Here is a 22,168-nt window from a genome sequence, read left to right as displayed (position 1 = left end):
TGATGAGGAGATGACTGCTGAGAAGTGATCTCTATAGAACAGGAAGTGTCAACCTATTATAAGGCTTAGGGTGAAACTGGCAAGATTTATGAACTTTGTTTTAAATATAGATATTGACATGGAAAAAAATAAAATAAAAAATGCTTAACATAAAAACTTGATTTAAAAGGTAGGTTGTTTTCTAATGACTCATTACCTTAAAGGGGTTGTCCACGATTTGACTATTGCCTATTCTCAAGACATTCCACCAGTTTCTGATTAGCGGTCTATCCTGAGGATAGGCCATTAATAGTGAAATCCTGGACTTCCCATTTGTAGGGATTAGGTGCAGGCTGATGTCTTTGTGACCTTCTCTGTGGTTATATTAGTTTATTGTCACCTGTAGGATTGCCCTGAACTTCATAGATTAGAAAAATACTCTTCTCTTTATGCTAACATGAGGCGTTACATTTACCTGTAATGACTCTTTATTTTCCTACAGTTTTCGGAGCAGAGGCTGCCTGCTATCAGTGAGTTGCGCCGGCAAATTGCCGTTGTTACTGAGTTTAGTGAGCTCCGAAAAATAGTTTCCTTCACTATAGACCAGCAAGTGATGCATTTAATTGAGCGCTCTTCCTGTCTATATTTTTTTTAGGCTCCTGCTAGTTGGAGGCAGCGAGACAAATGAAGATGGAGTGTCGGAGGCCACGCAGTGTGGGCTCACGTCCTGGAGAGTGCTTTCCGGCTCTCCTCATTACAAACAGGTCACTAATTACAAGGGTGACGTAGGCCAGGTAAGTAATGAGAAAAAGCCCTGTGAGCATTTTAGTATTCATTTGCATTCTTTAATTATTTATCAGAGCGTCTTTAATGTCCATATTTAAATTTTCAGCAGTTTTAACGTGTTTACAGTAAATTAAAAAATCATCAGTTGCAAAGTGTGGCTAACCGCAGGCTCTGATCTCGTGTGCTGAAACGGCATCTTTTTTTCTACTGCGTTCTCAGTACTAATAGCAGACAGAAGCTCACAAATGTCGCCTTCCCATTGAACTTCTCAGGATCCTCTCATAAATGGAATGATCCTTCAAACACCTTATGTGAAAGTGTGGATGTGTAGCAGGAAATTTAGTTTTATGGGGACACTGCTTGTTTTCCCCAAAACTGCACCTCTGGTTACCTCCGAGGAGCGGCCCCTCTGTTTGGTTACCTCCGAGGAGCGGCCCCTCTGTTTGTTTACCTCCGAGGAGCGGCCCCTCTGTTTGTTTACCTCCGAGGAGCGGCCCTTCTGTTTGTTTACCTCCGAGGAGCGGCCCCTCTGTTTGTTTACCTCCGAGGAGGGGCCCCTCTGTTTGTTTACCTCCGAGGAGCGGCCCCTCTGTTTGGTTACCTCCGAGGAGCGGCCCCTCTGTTTGTTTACCTCCGAGGAGCGGCCCCTCTGTTTGTTTACCTCCGAGGAGCGGCCCCTCTGTTTGTTTACCTCCGAGGAGCGGCCCCTCTGTTTGTTTACCTCCGAGGAGCGGCCCCTCTGTTTGTTTACCTCCGAGGAGCGGCCCCTCTGTTTGTTTACCTCCGAGGAGCGGCCCCTCTGTTTGTTTACCTCCGAGGAGCGGCCCCTCTGTTTGTTTACCTCCGAGGAGCGGCCCCTCTGTTTGTTTACCTCCGAGGAGCGGCCCCTCTGTTTGTTTACCTCCGAGGAGCGGCCCCTCTGTTTGTTTACCTCCGAGGAGCGGCCCCTCTGTTTGTTTACCTCCGAGGAGCGGCCCCTCTGTTTGTTTACCTCCGAGGAGCGGCCCTTCTGTTTTATTTACCTCCGAGGAGCGGCCCCTCTGTATCTTTACCTCCGAGGAGCGGCCCCTCTGTTTTTTTACCTCCGAGGACCGGCCCCTCTGTTTGTTTACCTCCGAGGAGCGGCCCCTCTGTTTGTTTACCTCCGAGGAGCGGCCCCTCTGTTTGTTTACCTCCGAGGAGCGGCTCCTCTGTTTGTTTACCTCCGAGGAGCGGCCCCTCTGTATCTTTACCTCCGAGGAGCGGCCCCTCTGTATCTTTACCTCCGAGGAGCGACCCCTCTGTTTGTTTACCTCCGAGGAGCGGCCCCTCTGTTTGTTTACCTCCGAGGAGCGGCCCCTCTGTTTGTTTACCTCCGAGGAGCGGCCCCTCTGTTTGTTTACCTCCGAGGAGCGGCCCCTCTGTTTGTTTACCTCCGAGGAGCGGCCCCTCTGTTTGTTTACCTCCGAGGAGCGGCCCCTCTGTTTGTTTACCTCCGAGGAGCGGCCCCTCTGTTTGTTTACCTCCGAGGAGCGGCCCCTCTGTTTGTTTACCTCCGAGGAGCGGCCCCTCTGTTTGTTTACCTCCGAGGAGCGGCCCCTCTGTTTGTTTACCTCCGAGGAGCGGCCCCTCTGTTTGTTTACCTCCGAGGAGCGGCCCCTCTGTTTGTTTACCTCCGAGGAGCGGCCCCTCTGTTTGGTTACCTCCGAGGAGCGGCCCCTCTGTTTGGTTACCTCCGAGGAGCGGCCCCTCTGTTTGGTTACCTCCGAGGAGCGGCCCCTCTGTTTGTTTACCTCCGAGGAGCGGCCCCTCTGTTTGTTTACCTCCGAGGAGCGGCCCCTCTGTTTGTTTACCTCCGTGGAGAGGCCCCTCTGTTTACCTGCCAGGAATGTACCCTCTTTTTACCTCCGTGGAGCAGCCCCTCGGAATTCCTTTCTGGAGAGGCCCTTTGGTTTTCCCCTGGAGTCAGTAATAATAGCACTCACAACAAGTTCTTTACTATGTAAGACTTATTGATGTGTACTAAGCAACGTTTCAGGGGGTAATACACCCTTCTTCAGACTTAGGGTTTGTGGATTTTGCATCTTTGATGCTCTTGGACACTCCTTGTTTTCCGGGGACTCCTAAGGTACGCGAGTGCTGAAAGTAATTAAGATGGCTATAGGATTTAGCCGGCTTTATGCCGTACTAGTCGCATACGAGTAAGTGACAAAAACACATTGCTAAGTAGGTTTCCAGTTACTTTCCTCAATTCAATTAAAAGTAATACTGAGATAAACAAAGGGATTTCCAAAATCATAATGCTTGTGCTTCAAATGCACCAATAATTCACAATAGTTGTAAATTCAATTTATAAAATTGCCTAAAGGGGCTTAAAATGCATCCTGGGAAATGTAATGACCTAAGTGCTTTATTTATCCGGCTCTTTTGTCATATTTTCCTACGTTGCGTGAATTATTGTTTGCAAAAATGAAGATTTTTTTCCCCCCTCTAATTTCAGTTGTCGCTGTAATGCATGACTTGATCTCGTTTTACAGGCGCTGAAGGGAAAAGGATTGTGGAGGATTATTAAGTTGCGATTATCTAACAGACACGGAAGCGAACAGGTAATGGGGATTTACTTCATTAATTTAGCTCCAGCATGTGGAACACAATTTGATTGAGAATCGTTGGTAGAAGGAAGGGAAAGGAAAGAACAGCTTACCAAGGCGACTCCAGTGCGAAAGTTCATACTAATAATCGGCTATTGCGTCTTTATTTGTCTAAAGCAATGGGCAGAAATTGCATTCATTGTTGTATTCATTCTATAATAGGGTTTTAGTCTGTAAATACTGATATCAAGGGAATATTTGCATTGCTTAGTCAGGTAGCGGGATAGCTGCTGTTCGTGCCGCAGTCACTATAGTGCTGATATGCAGCTATGTGATGGGAAACGCTATAGCTTTTTTTGGTTGTTTATTCCGTTTGTGTCTATTGTACATCATGTTATATCATTGGGTGTGTTCTGCACCTCCATTAAGCAGTTCTTTAGTGAATGGGCCCAAAATTAAAGGAACAATGAACCTAGAGATGAATGACAAGTAACGTTACCCTCACTCCGTCAGTCTGTCACATCTTCTGCGTGATCCCAACACAGCCAGTCTTTGGAGGTCCTACAGAGGGTACAGGGGGTTAATTTCCTAATGCCCTGTTTCACTTTTGGCTGGAGAGTAAAGGGGGCTGAGCTGCACCTACACCACGTGACCGATGGTCATGATGTCAGTGGTAAAGGGTAAGCAGCAAGAAACCCGAGGCGCTCATAGGACCGGCGGGCCTTCTCATAACACCTGTAATGTGGTGCATTGCAAGGCTCACAGATGCCGTGTGGGTAATGCGCTGCGTGAAAGAGAGCCAAGCCCCGCTCTGGACAGCAGAGACACGGAGCATTAACATGATTGATCATGCTCCGTGCCTCTCTGTGATCTTTTTGCTACAAAATCACGGTGACAACTTTATCTCCCTGTGATTTTGTAGTAAAAAGGTCACAGAGAGGAACGAAGCATTATCAATCATGTTAATGCTCCGTGTCTCTGATGTCCGGAGCGGGGCTTGGCTTGCTTTCACGCAGCGGATTACCCGCACGGCATCCACTCGTGTGAAAGAGCTTTTATAGTTACTAGGGTGCCACTCATGTTTGTCATGCAACTGATCCACTTTTCTGCTATTTTCATTGTTCTGTTCCAGTAATGGAGCAGAACAATGGAAATAACAGCATGGGTGTCATTGAAACCTAAAACTCATCTTGAGAGAGTATCGTCTCACTATGGGTTCAGGTTACATGCTGCCTATAAAGTACTGTATATGGAGAAGAGAGTGGACAGGAAGAGTGAGCTTCTGGGGGAAGACAGAGGCAGAGACAATCAGACCCTGCTGCTGGCCCCAGTACAACTGCTATTTCACTCCAGTGCTGGATTCACAGTTACACTGCTCAGTACTGTTTTATAGGTGGGACCCGCACCTATCAGACAACGGGGACATATCCTAGCAATATGGGGCATATTGTCTGTGATGGGAATACCCATTTAACAATCTACACAGTGCATTCATTACATCTTAATGGTCAGTGTATGCGTAAAAGAAATAAAAAAGTGTGTGTATTTTTTCTTTATAAGATGCACCTGCCGATAGGTTGTACCTACGTTTAAGAGGGGGAAAATAAGAAAAAAAATATTTTTCATCAGACCTCAGACTCCCAAATTAGACCCCCAATCTTCATCAGACCTTAGATCAGCCCTCAGATCAGACCGCCATCTCAGCCCTCGGATCAGATTCCCATGTCAGCCCTTGGATCAGATTCCCATGTCAGCCCTCAGATCAGTCCCCCATGTTAGACCTTAGATCAGACCGCCATGTTAGACCTTAGATCAGACCGCCATGTTAGACCTTAGATCAGACCGCCATGTTAGACCTTAGATCAGACCCCAATGTTAGACCTCAGATCAGACCCCCATGTCAGACCTTAGATCAGACCCCCATGTCAGACCTTAGATCAGACCCCCATGTCAGACCTCAGATCAGACTCCGATGTTAGACCTTAGATTAGACCTTTATATCAGACCCCCATCAGAGATAAAATAAACTTACCTCTCCTGCTCCGTTGCCACTTTGCAGATCTGGCAGTCTTGCCTGCACTCATCGTTGCCTTCTCTTCTCTGGGCCTGTGGTGCACTGTGACCTGACTGCGTACAGCATCAGTTCATAGTTCACGCAAAATATCCTGCCGCTGTTTGCAGCGTGGCGCCCAGAGGAAGACCAGGGAATGGTGAGTATAGGCAGCACTACAGTCACTGCTCCTCTCTCTTCTATACTACTGAGCGCTTCATTAAAAAGCAAAAACGTAACTATATATATATATATATATATATATATATATATATACATGCACACACTATATATATATATATATATATATATATATATATATAATAGATAATAATTATATAATACAAATTGTTGCACAATTGCTTTGTTTTGCATTATTGGCAAAATAAAAAATTTATAAAACCGCCAATGGGTTAAAAGCAAAAAAAAAAACACACAAAAACATACCTGGCATACTCGAAGTGAGGCTTTGCATTGGCTGCCAACTTGAAACTAAAATTCCTGAAAATACTTTGGCAAGTCCTAGACCACAGCAATTATCACAGACCCGTTTTGAGATGAGTTATTGCGTTGTCATTAATGCTGTTTCACATTAATCTGTCCAGTGGGTGATTACTCAAGGGTTAAGTCACATTTTATTGACTTGGAAACACTTAGCCGGTATCTCCTCTGCAAATGGGCCATATAATCGTGGCCTTTTGTGGAGGATATCTAGTAAAGCATCGCAGGAGCGTCGTAGTTAACCGCTATTCATTGCAATATGTTCCTTTTATTTTCCAGCTCCATTGTCAGTAAGCAGCGCTAATTTAACAATCCGGTAAAACAGATGCATCTCCCTGGAGATCAGAGTCCGAGCTCGTCCTGCGAGATGTGTTGGATGCAGTAGTGTAATCCTCGTCCCGCTCTGGGGCACTTGTGATTAAATTACTAATGCATTTGAATTTAGGAGGCTGATTCGCGGGCTCCAGGGACGTCCCTTTAACAGATGGTTAGCCTGGTTTATAGCCAGGACGAGCTTGTCTGTATTGGTATACAAATGGTTTCATGAAAAGAAATTGAAATAAACACGTCTCTTTGGATCCAAAGATAACATTCATTATGACGGTGGTAGCGGCAGTAGAAAACTTCGGTATTTGCTTTTAAAAAAAATTGCCTTCCCTCATTGTTTTTGTCTACTTTGCCTGACTACAGAAAAACAAAAAACAAAATCCTTCTGTATTTCCTTGAAGAGTTTTCACACCATGGTTAGGAAGAAGGGCAACAGCGTTGACCCTTTTGTTTAGGGCTTCCTCCCAACACCCATGTCAAACACCTGATCTTGAAAGGGAAATTTAGGTTTATATGACGCCATTGAGTCCGACGACTGGATTAAAGGGCATCTGTCAGCAGTTTTGTACCTATGACACTGGCTGACCTGTTCCATGTGCGCTTGGCAGCTGAAGACATCTGTGTTGGTCCCATGTCCATATGTGTCCGCATTGCTGAGATAAATCATGTTTTAATATATGCAAATGAGCCTCTAAGAGCAACGGGGGCGTTGCCATTACACCTAGAGGCTCTGCTCTCTCTGCAGCTGCCGCGCCTTCTTCATGTGACGGGGTCAGGCAGAGAAAACATATTCACACCTGGTCCTGTCAATCAAAGTGCAGAGGGCACGGCAGTTACAGAGAAAGCAGGGCCTCTAGGTGTAATGGCAACGCCCCCGTTGCTCCTAGAGACTAATTTTCATATATTAAAACTTCATTGTATTCAGTAATGCGGGCACGTATGAACATGCGACCAACACAGATGTCTTCAGCTGCCAAGCGCACATGTAACAGGTCAGCCAGTGTCATAGGTACAAAACTGCTGACAGATGCCCAGACTATTATCTGGCATGCTGCATGAATAGTGTGCGGATAAGGAGCCCGAGTCGCCTCCCATTACCCTCCTGTGCTCATCAGAATTACATTGTCCAGAATGCAGAGGTGGTGCATGTAATGGACGAGCTTTTCACTCCTGACAATGTAATGCATCAGTGCTTTGCCAGCGCGCAGCGAGGTAACGGTGGGGCAGTATGGAAATAAAGTGTATTGATCCGGACTCCTTATCTGCAGTACTGCTCATGTAGTACTGGAGATAATAGTACTTCATCCAGCTGACAGATTCCCTTTAAGATGAATGGGAGTCTGTATGTAATACAAGGGCGGCTCAAGTTCTCCATAATATTAGCCACTTATACAAAGCAGCTCTCCTTCCTGAACCCGGGATTCTCCCTCAATGGTCGCTTCAGGAGACAAGCTCTTGAAAGGGTTTAAATGTGTTATCTGGTTTACACAACTCATTTTCAAATAGTATATTTGGCTGTCTTGTTAATAGAAGAGAGTCTCTTATCATGGACCTCCAGCAATAAGCTGGAACAGAGATCAGCTATAAAGAGTGTCTCTCTCTTTGGAGGACCCCAACTGTCCATGGATCACACAGACAGCCTGTTGATTTCATTAAAGGGGTTTTCTGAGATTTTTTTCTGGATTAAGTCATCAGTATGTGATCAGTGGGGGTCCGACACCCAGGACCCCTGCCGATCAGCTGTTTGAGATGGCAACGGTGCTCGCAGTAGCACCGCTGCCTTCTCGCAGTTTTCCTAGGCCACGTGACATCACCAAGCACATCCGCTGTACAATGGACGGTGCTGTGCTTGCTGAGCTCCGAGAAGATTATGGCAATATTGCAAGCGATGGTGACTTCTAAAACAACTTATCGACCCCACCGATCAGATACTGATGACCTATCCAATGGATAGATAATCATAAAGTTTTGGAAAACCCCTTTAAGCACCATGTAATGTTTCGGTTTCCATGTGGCGGCGCTGCAGAAACACGTTTCCTACAGATTGCTGCTGATCTCAAAGGGTCCCACCAGTGGGAATCATTGTGATGACCTTATTGTCAGAGAATCACTATGTTAAAAATAAAAATGTCAACCCCTTGGTGGGGTTCCGTAAACTTGTAAGGTTGAGTCCACTCTTGTGTCAGGGCTTCCGTTGCAGATTCCGTAAGATATTTTAGACACAAAAAGTCCTGCATGCAACACTATTATCTGGTAAAATGATGGACTTCCTAACAGAAACCGTGACGGACCCCATTATAGTCATTGGGGTCCATCTGGCAGTATTATAGTTGTGTTCCGATTCGTCAATTGTCGTTTTGCTCCTGTAGCGCTAATGTGAAAGCAATAATCTTGTTCCCTACGATGTGACATCTGCCCATTCTGGGGAGATATTGGAACTGGAAAGATGTACTGATTCCGTATTGTCTGCATGAACTCTGGGTGTTATATATTATAAGTGGAGACTTACTCCAACCAAAATAGAAGAATCTGTGAATTTTAATATTTAAATGGTATCTATTTTCCCAGTATGTATAGCGCTTCCACAGTAGCAAATCCTGGAATCACCAGGTCACACCTACTGCTAAAAGGCATATTGAAAGGCTTAAGTGTTTTTTATTGGATTGGAGTAAATCAAGCATAATATTGCTTTAAAGTGCAAATGGAGGTTTAATTATCTTCTGGCCATGCTTTGAAGATGTAATGCTGCGTAACTAGTGACCTGGAACGGCTGTAGACATGGCTTATTTCTGGACTCAAAGGAAAAATGACTGTGGTGCAGGGCAGTGGTGCTCAGGATGTGTCCTGTTCTTCTGACTGTACTATTCAGATTTGGCTTGTTTGACCGTTTCACTAGACATTACGAAATAGGTTGCATTTAGGAGGACTGTAAGTTAAAAAGTCTTAAGGAGGTAATCCGACAGTTTTTTAAATCTTCAGGGGAGCAGACCGACTTATAAAACAAAGAAAATAGTTTAAAGGGGTTCTCCAAGATTTAACAGTTGATGATCAATCCCTAGGATTGTTCATCAATATTAGATTGGCTGGCCTCCTACACCAATCTGATATTGATAAGCAATCCTAAGGTTAGATCATCAACTGTTACATCTTGGAGAACCCCTTTAACTCACCTGCTAAAGGTCCTTCCGTTCCAGTTTTACAGGACCAGTTCCCAGAGCTTTTGGTTAATGTTGGTGTAGTGATGACCTCACTTCCACTGCTCAGCCAGTCATTGGCTTCAGTAGTCATATGTGCGTGACATGAATGATGGATGTGACGTGACCTGCAACACTGGAACAGAGGGTCCTTTAGCAGTTTTTTTCTTCGTTTTATAAGCCTGTTTGCTCACCTTTAAAATTTTTAAAACTGTTGGACAACTCCATACGCACAGCCAAGTCACATTTATTCTGACCCCTAGCTAATATGCAGAGTAACCTCGGTATGCAGCATGGACAGCAGCTGGATGGGCTGACAGTGACTCAATAAGGTCCTGGTAGGTGGTCACAAGTATCTGGAGCCATGCTGACTGCAGTGCATCCCACAGCTGCTGGAGGGGGCATGGTTGAGGATCTAGAGAGCAAAAACAACGATCGAGCTGGTCCCACAAATACTTAACTGGATTCAAGTGTGAGGAATTAGGGGCCAGGGTAGAACTTGGAAGTCTTGGTCATGCTCTTCCAGCCAATGCCAGACATTTTTATCTGTGTGACATGTTGTATTGTCTTGCTGGAAGATCCCATCCCCCTAGTAAAGACAATCAGCATGTATGGGTGTATGTGATCTGCATGGATGGATTCATACAAAAATCGGTTGAGAGTGGCCCAGAGAATGCCATGAAAACCTTCCCCAGACCATGACGATGCCACCACCACCTTGTGTACTTCTTGCAATAGTTCCAGGTTTCTTGCCTGACATGGCAACCTCCATCCATTCGATGTAGCAGAAAACCTGACCCATCGGAGGAGACAACTCTTTACCAATCAGCAGAGGTCCAAATTCTGATACTGCTGCAAAAATTTAAGCAACTTCACTAGCAGAGGTGCAGTGATCATCCATCTGCTTCAGGGGCCGCATACGCAGTAGGGTTCTCTGAACTGTTGTGTTAGACAGACGTCTGGTTGCCCCAGGTTCATTTTGACGGTGAGCTGTTGGGCACCATTGTAACCAACAATCACCTCTCACATCAGTGGCACATGGTGCTCCGCAGCTTCCACGTCACTTATTCACAGGTGTAGTTTGTCCACTCACAATACACTTTCGCCACAGCAGCACTGTCACTAAAGGGTTACATTGTATTCACCAAACATGTGCTGGAAAAAGTCCTTTTTACATACCATAGGTTCGTACACATAGACACTTGCAAACTTCTAGTGTGCACTTTCAGCAAACCTAATGCTGTGAGAATCAGGTACTCATGTACCCAGCTAGTGACCGGACATGCCCTCCTGAATTTAACTGCTGTGGCCTGCCCCTCACCTTCTAAGCCCCCTGCTCCATAGACAACTGGAGGAGGAGGACAGAAGAGGGCCAGATTTTGGGGCAGTATATTGTGCTACACTGTGTTATTTGGTTCTGCTGGGATGGTCTTTTGCACTATGGTATTGTTGACCCTGCATACTTGTGGTGTTCCACCTTTTGTTCATTTGGACCTGCCTACAAAATGGGGCCACTCCTATTTTATTTTATTTTTTTAGGGCCACTTTAACCACCTCCGGACCGCCTAACGCAGGATCGCGTTCCGGAGGTGGCAGCGCTGCGCACAGTCACGCATATACGCGTCATCTCGCGATGGCCGAGATTTCCTGTGAACGCGCGCACACAGGCGCGCGCGCTCACAGGAACGGACGGTAAGAGAGTTGATCTCCAGCCTGCCAGCGGCGATCGTTCGCTGGCAGGCTGGAGATGTGTTTTTTTTAACCCCTAACAGGTATATTAGACGCTGTTTTGATAACAGCGTCTAATATACCTGCTACCTGGTCCTCTGGTGGTCCCCTTTGTTTGGATCGACCACCAGAGGACACAGGTAGCTCAGTAAAGTAGCACCAAGCACCACTACACTACACTACACCCCCCCCCCCGTCACTTATTAACCCCTTATTAGCCCCTGATCACCCCTGATCACCCCATATAGACTCCCTGATCACCCCCCTGTCATTGATTACCCCCCTGTCATTGATCACCCCCCTGTAAAGCTCCATTCAGATGTCCGCATGATTTTTACGGATCCACTGATAGATGGATCGGATCCGCAAAACGCATCCGGACGTCTGAATGAAGCCTTACAGGGGCATGATCAATGACTGTGGTGATCACCCCATATAGACTCCCTGATCACCCCCTGTAAAGCTCCATTCAGATGTCCGCATGATTTTTACGGATGCACTGATAGATGGATCGGATCCGCAAAACGCATCCGGACGTCTGAATGAAGCCTTACAGGGGCGTGATCAATGACTGTGGTGATCACCCCATATAGACTCCCTGATCACCCCCCTGTCATTGATTACCCCCCTGTCATTGATTACCCCCTGTAAAGCTCCATTCAGACGTCCGCATGATTTTTACGGATCCACTGATAGATGGATCGGATCCGCAAAACGCATCCGGACGTCTGAATGAAGCCTTACAGGGGCATGATCAATGACTGTGGTGATCACCCCATATAGACTCCCTGATCACCCCCCTGTCATTGATTACCCCCCTGTAAAGCTCCATTCAGACGTCCGCATGATTTTTACGGATCCACTGATAGATGGATCGGATCCGCAAAACGCATCCGGACGTCTGAATGAAGCCTTACAGGGGCGTGATCAATGACTGTGGTGATCACCCCATATAGACTCCCTGATCACCCCCCTGTCATTGATTACCCCCCTGTAAAGCTCCATTCAGATGTCCGCATGATTTTTACGGATGCACTGATAGATGGATCGGATCCGCAAAACGCATCCGGACGTCTGAATGAAGCCTTACAGGGGCGTGATCAATGACTGTGGTGATCACCCCATATAGACTCCCTGATCACCCCCCGTCATTGATCACCCCCCCTGTCATTGATCACCCCCCTGTCATTGATCACCCCTCTGTAAGGCTCCATTCAGACATTTTTTTGGCCCAAGTTAGCGGAATTTTTATTTTTTTTTCTTACAAAGTCTCATATTCCACTAACTTGTGTCAAAAAATAAAATCTCACATGAACTCCCCATACCCCTCACGGAAACCAAATGCGTAAAATTTTTTAGACATTTATATTCCAGACTTCTTCTCACGCTTTAGGGCCCCTAGAATGCCAGGGCAGTATAAATACCCCACATGTGATCCCATTTCGGAAAGAAGACACCCCCAGGTATTCCGTGAGGGGCATATTGAGTCCATGAAAGATTGAAATTTTTGTCCCAAGTTAGCGGAACGGGAGACTTTGTGAGAAAAAAATTAAAAATATCAATTTCCGCTAACTTGTGCCAAAAAAAAAAAAATTTCTATGAACTCGCCATGCCCCTCATTGAATACCTTGGGGTGTCTTCTTTCCAAAATGGGGTCACATGTGGGGTATTTATACTGCCCTGGCATTCTAGGGGCCCCAAAGCGTGAGAAGAAGTCTGGTATCCAAATGTCTAAAAATGCCCTCCTAAAAGGAATTTGGGCCCTTTTGCGCATCTAGGCTGCAAAAAAGTGTCACACATCTGGTATCGCCGTACTCAGGAGAAGGTGGGGAATGTGTTTTGGGGTGTCATTTTACATATACCCATGCTGGGTGAGAGAAATATCTTGGTCAAATGCCAACTTTGTATAAAAAAATGGGAAAAGTTGTCTTTTGCCAAGATATTTCTCTCACCCAGCAAGGGTATATGTAAAATGACACCCCAAAACACATTCCCCAACTTCTCCTGAATACGGCGATACCACATGTGTGACACTTTTTTGCAGCCTAGGTGGGCAAAGGGGCCCACATTCCAAAGAGCACCTTTAGGATTTCACAGGTCATTTACCTACTTACCACACATTAGGGCCCCTGGAAAATGCCAGGGCAGTATAACTACCCCACAAGTGACCCCATTTTGGAAAGAAGACACCCCAAGGTATTCCGTGAGGGGCATGGCGAGTTCCTAGAATTTTTTATTTTTTGTCACAAGTTAGTGGAAAATGCAGATTTTTTTTTTTTTTTTCATACAAAGTCTCATATTCCACTAACTTGTGACAAAAAATAAAAACTTCCATGAACTCACTATGCCCATCAGCGAATACCTTGGGGTCTCTTCTTTCCAAAATGGGGTCACTTGTGGGGTAGTTATACTGCCCTGGCATTCTAGGGGCCCAAATGTGTGGTAAGGAGTTTGAAATCAAATTCTGTAAAAAATGACCTGTGAAATCCGAAAGGTGCTCTTTGGAATATGGGCCCCTTTGCCCACCTAGGCTGCAAAAAAGTGTCACACATCTGGTATCTCCGTACTCAGGAGAAGGTGGGGAATGTGTTTTGGGGTGTCATTTTACATATACCCATGCTGGGTGAGAGAAATATCTTGGCAAAAGACAACTTTTCCCATTTTTTTATACAAAGTTGGCATTTGACCAAGATATTTCTCTCACCCAGCATGGGTATATGTAAAATGACACCCCAAAACACATTCCCCACCTTCTCCTGAGTACGGAGATACCAGATGTGTGACACTTTTTTGCAGCCTAGGTGGGCAAAGGGGCCCATATTCCAAAGAGCACCTTTCGGATTTCACAGGTCATTTTTTACAGAATTTGATTTCAAACTCCTTACCACACATTTGGGCCCCTAGAATGCCAGGGCAGTATAACTACCCCACAAGTGACCCCATTTTGGAAAGAAGAGACCCCAAGGTATTCGCTGATGGGCATAGTGAGTTCATGGAAGTTTTTATTTTTTGTCACAAGTTAGTGGAATATGAGACTTTGTATGAAAAAAAAAAAAAAAAAAATCATAATTTTCCACTAACTTGTGACAAAAAATAAAAAATTCTAGGAACTTGCCATGCCCCTCACGGAATACCTTGGGGTCTCTTCTTTCCAAAATGGGGTCACTTGTGGGGTAGTTATACTGCCCTGGCATTCTAGGGGCCCAAATGTGTGGTAAGGAGTTTGAAATCAAATTCTGTAAAAAATGACCTGTGAAATCCGAAAGGTGCTCTTTGGAATATGGGCCCCTTTGCCCACCTAGGCTGCAAAAAAGTGTCACACATCTGGTATTGCCGTACTGAGGAGAAGGTGGGGAATGTGTTTTGGGGTGTCATTTTACATATACCCATGCTGGGTGAGAGAAATATCTTGGCAAAAGACAACTTTTCCCATTATTTTATACAAAGTTGGCATTTGACCAAGATATTTATCTCACCCAGCATGGGTATATGTAAAAAGACACCCCAAAACACATTCCCCACCTTCTCCTGAGTACGGAGATACCAGATGTGTGACACTTTTTTGCAGCCTAGGTGGGCAAAGGGGCCCATATTCCAAAGAGCACCTTTCGGATTTCACAGGTCATTTTTTACAGAATTTGATTTCAAACTCCTTACCACACATTTGGGCCCCTGGAATGCCAGGGCAGTATAACTACCCCACAAGTGACCCCATTTTGGAAAGAAGAGACCCCAAGGTATTTCGTGATGGGCATAGTGAGTTCATAGAAGTTTTTATTTTTTGTCACAAGTTAGTGGAATATGAGACTTTGTAAGAAAAAAAAAAATAATAAATCATCATTTTCCGCTAACTTGTGACAAAAAATAAAAAGTTCTATGAACTCACTATGCCCATCAGCGAATACCTTAGGGTGTGTACTTTCCGAAATGGGGTCATTTGTGGGGTGTTTGTACTGTCTGGCCATTGTAGAACCTCAGGAAACATGACAGGTGCTCAGAAAGTCAGAGCTGCTTCAAAAAGCGGAAATTCACATTTTTGTACCATAGTTTGTAAACGCTATAACTTTTACCCAAACCATTTTTTTTTACCCAAACATTTTTTTTTTATCAAAGACATGTAGAACTATAAATTTAGAGCAAAATTTCTATATGGATCTCGTTTTTTTTGCAAAATTTTACAACTGAAAGTGAAAAATGTCATTTTTTTTGCAAAAAAATCGTTAAATTTCGATTAATAACAAAAAAAGTAAAAATGTCAGCAGCAATGAAATACCACCAAATGAAAGCTCTATTAGTGAGAAGAAAAGGAGGTAAAATTCATTTGGGTGGTAAGTTGCATGACCGAGCAATAAACGGTGAAAGTAGTGTAGGTCAGAAGTGTAAAAAGTGGCCTGGTCTTTCAGGGTGTTTAAGAACTGGGGACTGAGGTGGTTAAGTTCTCAGTTGGCCCCTGACTGTTGCCCGATGTTTGATAAACTTGGTGCATCTTCAGGTCTAACACTTCTAAAAAAGTTATGGCTCCATGAAGGATGGGATAAAGAAACAGAAAAAACAAATATGCAGAAATGGAAAATCGCTGAAAGGGTTAAAGACATTGGGGGTTTAAAACACGGGTCTTAATAACCCCTGCGCTGGCGGGGGATCCGCCAAAATGATGTAAATGGCCGGCCGCTACATATCTACAGCACATCTACCCCCGGTCTATATCTACACCAGCTTCCTTGCTGATGTACATTTAGAACATTTTCTACGCCTAATAAACCAGCCTGCCCACGCCACGGCCCCTTAGTCGCAATCTGCGACAGATATACGTCATAAAACTGGTGTATAACTCATAGTAAATGACCCCCATTGTGCTGAATTAGAGAACTGTGGCTTTCATCCAAGACCGCACCATAGTTGTCCATGGGTTTTGGTCCGATATTGCACCTTAGCACCTTCTAAATGAATAGGGCTGAGCTGCAATACCACGCTCAACCTGCGGGCAGGCGTTGTGCAGTTTTTGAACGTCATGTTTTCCTAATTGTGTCCAGCTCCTTCTTGTTTTTGTGAGCCTGTTTTTTTTCAGTACTGTTATACTACAGACTCCTGGTATGTTAGTTGTGATCTGACAATACTCTCATTCACTTAAAATCAAGCATATCTTGGTGTGAATTGATCCCCATTGCTACATTTCGTTTTTTTTTTACATTTGATCCAAAATATGCAATAATTTTTTGAACCATACATACTAGAAATATGGCTATTTTCTTTACACCTCCGCGGCGTTCTGGTAGGCTTTAATGCAGTTCATTCCTCCAGTGATGCATCAAAGAACAACCTGAGTTTGACCTTCATTCGTACATTACATTTTTATTTATTTTTTATTGCTTTTACATCGGCATGTTGAGTTTTTTAGAATGACTTTGTTGAGTCTCTCGATTTGTTTAAGAGTTAAACAGTTTATGTAGATAAAAGAATAGACGGAACGTCGTCAAGGAGGTGAACACGTACTGTACTGGAGCTTGTTTATCTTGTGGTAATGGCTCCTACTGTATCTATGTTTTTATGTCTCTTTTATCTCCAGTGTATACCTTTTATATATACACCTGTCCTTGTTAACTTGATAAGTAATCTCCTATATATATATTGGCTGTGAAATTAAACAATTACCTCCTGTTTTTAGTTTTATTATACTAAGGACATGGCCAATTTTTGTTTTTGCATTTTTGTTTTTTCCTCCCCTCATTCCAAGAGCCATAACTTTTTACATTTTCTCTTCGCATAACCGCTTGAAGACTTATTATTTGCGGGACAAGTTGTATTTTTTAATGGCACCGTTTCATTTACTGTAGCTTGTATTTGAAAGCAGCAAAAAAAAATTTATGGGGCTTAATTGAAAATTAGTTATGTTTTTAGTACAGCAATGCAACATTTACATAGTTTGTTTTAACATAGTCTATAAGGTTGAAAAATGATATCTGTCCATCCAGTTCAGCCTGTTGTCCTGCAAGTTGATCCAGAGGAAGGCAAAAAAAAAAAAAACTGTGAGGTAGAAGCCAATTTTTTCCGACTGCAATCAGAATATCTCCATGGATCAAGTAGCTATAGACTGTAATATTATTACGCTCCAGAAATACATCCAGGCCCCTCTTGAATTCCTTTATTGTACTCACCATCACCACCTCCTCAGGCAGAGAGTTCCATAGTCTCACTGCTCTTACCGTAAAGAATCCTCTTCTATATTTGTGTACAAACCTTCTTTCCTCCAGACGCAGAGGATGTCCCCTTGTCACAGTCACAGTCCTGGGGATAAATAGATGATGGGAGAGATCTCTGTACTGACCCCTGATATATTTATACATAGTTATTAGATCTCCCCTCAGTCGTCTTTTTTATAAAGTGAATAACCCTAATTTTGATAATCTTTCTGGGTACTGTAGTCCACCCATTCCAGTTATTACTTTAGTTGCCCTTCTCTGGACCCTCTCCAGCTCTGCTATGTCTGCCTTGTTCACAGGAGCCCAGAACTGTACACGGTACTCCATGTGTGGTCTGACCAGTGATTTGTAAAGCACACCAAATTATAGACCAGGGAGGAAGAAATCAAGTCTATCCAACAGCCCCACCAAAGAAAAATTTCTTCCATCAAGATTGAAAAAATATATATACTGAATTTAATTCATACAATACTTATAAAAACATTAATACAATCGTGTTCAGCGGCTCACCCTGCCTCTTCACAAGGACCCGGTGCTCACTCCACGGATTCACCCAAATCCGGTAAAAAAAAGTGCAAAGTAATATAGTAACTGGAGGGCACTCAATTACCAGAGAACATCAAGGCAGGATGTCAGTAATCCCAATTTATTACCTAAAATAGTGACAGAACTAAAACCGTACTCCCATATTTCTAAAAACATGCACATATAGCAAAATCGACCGCAGAATGAAATGTCCACACAATCCGTGTAGGGCTGCAGTGTCCATATGCAACTCAGGTCAGGTTTATGACCGCATGTATGCAGATTCAATTTGTGTGCAAACTCAGCAAGCAGTATAGGTCAAATGTTCAACCAATATAGTCTTGTCCAAAACTTCATACAAGCCCCATAGGGCAAAGTACATTACCCCTCCTGCGTCCCCTTGATCTTGCTCCAGCCACTTGGACTCAGGTCTATGACGCGGCGTCCCACGTGACCTGGCTGCGTCCCACGTGATGCACGTAGCTGTTGTAAGGCTGGTCAGTGCGCTGGGTCCTAAGGTCCGGACCGTATGGTTGTATCCGCACTGGAGATCACTCCCTGGGGGTCCGAGGGGTATGGTGACTTTTGGTAATGTCACCTCAGAGTTCCAATGAAAAGTCCTATGCTGTCATGAACCAAACCGGACGCGTTTCGGGGATCAAGCCCCTTCCAGAGCAATGGGGAGGAGACATCAGCTTCTCTAGTGGGCGTTCCTTCTCCCTGCTGTAGCGCTGTCCAATCGCAGCGCAGGAAGAAGGAACGCCCAGGAGAGAAGCTGATGTCTCCTCCCCATTGCTCCGATAGTAATTAGCATATGGAGCAGGAGACCGTAATGGGCACAGCGGGCGAACGGAGCGGCGCCCAGGACTAATAGTAAGTGCAGGGAGATCCCTGGGCGCCGGTCTGTTAAGCCTGGTAACTTAACTAAGTCCGGACCCATATAAGGTGGTCTTTAACACATAATACAGGAAGCAGGTGCCGGCAGCAGAATCGCATAGCCGGCACGCTGCCTCTGACAGGGAGCTGCGATCAGTGGCAGTTAACCCCTCAGGTGCAGCACCTGAGGGGTTAACTGTCGCTGATCTGCTGCCGGCACCCGCCCCCTGTATTAAGGGTTAATTATCATTGGTGGCGCAGTGTACCCCCCACCCCATTAAAATCATTGGTGCGCAGTGCACCCGCCCCTCTCAACCCCATAGTATTGAATTCATTGGTGGCAGTGGCCGCAGGGTCCTCTCCCCCTCATTGGTGGCAGTGGCAGCCTCTGATCGGAGCGCCAGCAGTGTAAGCCTTGGGCTCCGATCGGTTACCATGGCAGCCAGGACGCTACTGAAACCCTGGTTGCCATAGTCTAGTCTGCTCCCTGCTGCTGTGTGCACTATGCACAGAGCAGCAGGGACAGTGTGAAGTCCTATTCACCCTGATAGAGCTCTATTAGGGGGAATAGGACAAGGGATTAGAAGATCCCAGGTTCTGGCCCCTAAGGGGGAAAATAGTTATAAAAAAAAAAGTGTAAAAAACAACAACAAAAAAAACAGCACCAAAATATTAAGTATAAATCACCCCCTTTCCCAATTTCACATATAAAATATATAAACAATAAATAAATAAACATATCACATATTGCCACGTCAGAAAAGTCCAAACTATTAAAATATAAAAAAACTCTATGCGGTGAACGCTGGAACAGAAAAAATAAATAAATATAAACTGCGCAATTCACCATTTTTAAAAATGTGGAATGCACGTGGCTTTTTTGGTTTATTTTTTTTTTGCATGGTATCGAATGGTATCGAGTATCGCAATACTTTTTTATGTATCGCAAAATTTGGTACTGCAACAACTCTACAGGAAATATTATTAACACCCAGGGCACGATGGCCACATATGGGTTACTTACAAAACCTATATAAGGGCAGGATAGGAAGTCCATTCATGTCAGTACCGTCTGTGGCACGCCGCCTCTTTTCTATCTACATGTTTTTATAAGCATTGTATGAATTAAAAAAAGTATATATATTTTTTCAATCTTGATGGAAGAAATTTTTCTTTGGTGCGGCTAGTGATTTGTAAAGTGGTAGGACTATGTTCTCATCACATCTATGCCCCTTTTGATGCAACCCATTATCTTATTGGCCTTGGCAGCAGCTGCCTGACACTGGTTTCTACAGATTAGTTTGCTGTTCACAAAAAGTCCTTTTCCATTTCAGTTATACCATTTATTATGTACGGGTGACTTGCATTATTCCTTCCCATGTGTATAACCTTACATTTGTCAGTGTTAAACCTCATCTGCCACTTATCTGCCCAAGCCTCCAATCTATCCATCTGTAGTAGTATACTGTCCTCTGTAGTATATATACAGTATACTGTCCTCTGTAGTATATATACAGTATACTGTCCTCTTCAGTGTTAATTACTTTACACAGTTTAGTGTCATCTGCAAAAATTGATATTTTACTATGCAAGCCTTCTACAAGATCATTAATACATATATTGAAGAGAATAGGGCCCATACTGACCCCTGAGGTACTCCACTAGTGACATTGACCCAATCTGAGTATGTACCACTAATAACCACCCTCTGTTTTCTATTACTCAGCCAGTTACTTACCCACATACAGACGTTTTCTCCCAGTCCGAGCATTCTCATTTTATATACTAACCTTTTATGTGGTACAGGGTCAAATGCTTTGGAGAAGTCCAGATATACGACATCCATTGATTCGCTGCTGTCAAGTCTAGAACTTACCTCCTCGTTGAAACTGATTAAATTAGGTTGACATGACCGATCCCTCATGAAGCCATGCTGATATGGAGTTATTCGCTTATTTTCATTGAGATCCTCCAACATAGCATCTCTCAGAAAACCTTCAAACAGTTTACCCTCGACAGATATTAAACTTACCGGCCTATAGTTTCCAGGCTCTGTTTTTGGACCCTTTTTGAATATTGGCACCACATTTACTATGCGCCAATCCTGTGGGACATTCCCTGTCAGTATAGAGTCCGCAAATATCAGAAATACGGGTCTCGCGATTACATTACTTAATTCTCTTAGGATACGGGGGTGTATGCCATCTGACAGTTTATTTTCTTCAGTGAATACAGTGGAGAAAAAAAACATTTAATAGCTTTGCTTTCTCCTCATCGCTCTCTGCAACTCCCCCCCTCATCACTCTGTAAAGGGCCGACACCTTTTACATCAGCATATTCTGCCAGCCATAATGTTTTTAATTTTTCCATCAACACAGCTTTGTGGGCCACAAGGGTGATGTATTACTATATTATTTTTAAAATATTTTTAAACATTTTTTATTTTAATCACTGTACCCTTAGTAGACTTGGACATGTGATCTTCTCTTTTTCTTACAGGCTGTCTGTTAAGCTGTGCCTCATGCATGGCTTTTCAGGCAGCTCGCTGTGTCAGATCTTTGGAACCTTCACAGGGTCCTAGGCTGTCATAGCACCCGATCAGAGCATCGAAATTTCGCCACGGGGGTCCAATCTGGAGATAGAGGGAGCTCCCTCCCTCTGTCTAACCCCTCAGATGCCACAGTCGCTCTTGACAGCAGCATATGAGGTGTTCAATAACTATGATTGGCGTGATCTCCAAACCTGCTCACTGCCGGCAGGTGCCTGCTGTATTATAGATCTTGCACTCGCCGCGTATGGAACGAGTTCAGCTTGTGAGCCCGCTCCATACAAACCTTTAATCATATAACATATTTCTCATTCCTTGGCCAGTGTAAAAGGTCCCTTAGACATAGGAAATGCTGTAGCTGTTTAATAGTTTTCGGTTCGCACCTATCTTCAGAATAGGTGACTCCTAACCTGTATTCCATTTGTATATGAATGAGCAGCTACAAAGAGCGACTCCGATCCTAGTAGACCCTGACCTATCGGGGTGCGTTACATGAACATCCTTTTATGTTCAACAACTGGTGCTGCAGGGAATGTAAACACTTGGGCCATGTTCTCCACCAGTTAGAGCTGGTTCCTGGCCATGTAGCAGAACTCCCTATGGCCCTCAGATTTAAGGAACCCTACCAACAAAATACTGATGAGTCTTTATAATTTTAACAATGTTGTTTGTTGTCTTGTGATCAAAGTTGTAATTTTTCATTTTCTTTCTTACAGGATGGCATTTTTAAGATGAGTCTTTCTCCGGATGGAAATCTTTTGGCAGCCGTTCATTTCTCCGGCAGACTGTCCATTTGGGAGATTCCATCGTTAAGACTACAGAGAGAGTGGCCTCAAAGTGAACAGGTGTGAACAAATCTATCGATCTATCTATGAAAAGAAACA

At 44.2% G+C, this 22,168-nt stretch overlaps 1 protein-coding gene across 1 annotated transcript in view; it reads left to right on the top strand.

Moving 5' to 3' along the window:
* NBAS (NBAS subunit of NRZ tethering complex) overlaps positions 1-22,168 on the top strand; it is a 708,772-nt gene that overhangs the window by 79,618 nt on the left and 606,986 nt on the right. The window contains exons 10-12 of the mRNA XM_040427340.1: positions 635-773; positions 3,282-3,350; positions 22,001-22,129. Of these exons, the coding sequence (XP_040283274.1) occupies positions 635-773; positions 3,282-3,350; positions 22,001-22,129 (337 nt within the window). The remainder of the gene's footprint in view (positions 1-634; positions 774-3,281; positions 3,351-22,000; positions 22,130-22,168) is intronic.

The sequence above is a fragment of the Bufo bufo genome, chromosome 4, assembly GCF_905171765.1.
Source record: "Bufo bufo chromosome 4, aBufBuf1.1, whole genome shotgun sequence".
NCBI lineage: Eukaryota > Metazoa > Chordata > Amphibia > Anura > Bufonidae > Bufo > Bufo bufo.
The sequence above is the reverse complement of the archived record's forward strand: the minus strand, read 5'-3'. Positions and strand labels throughout refer to the sequence as shown.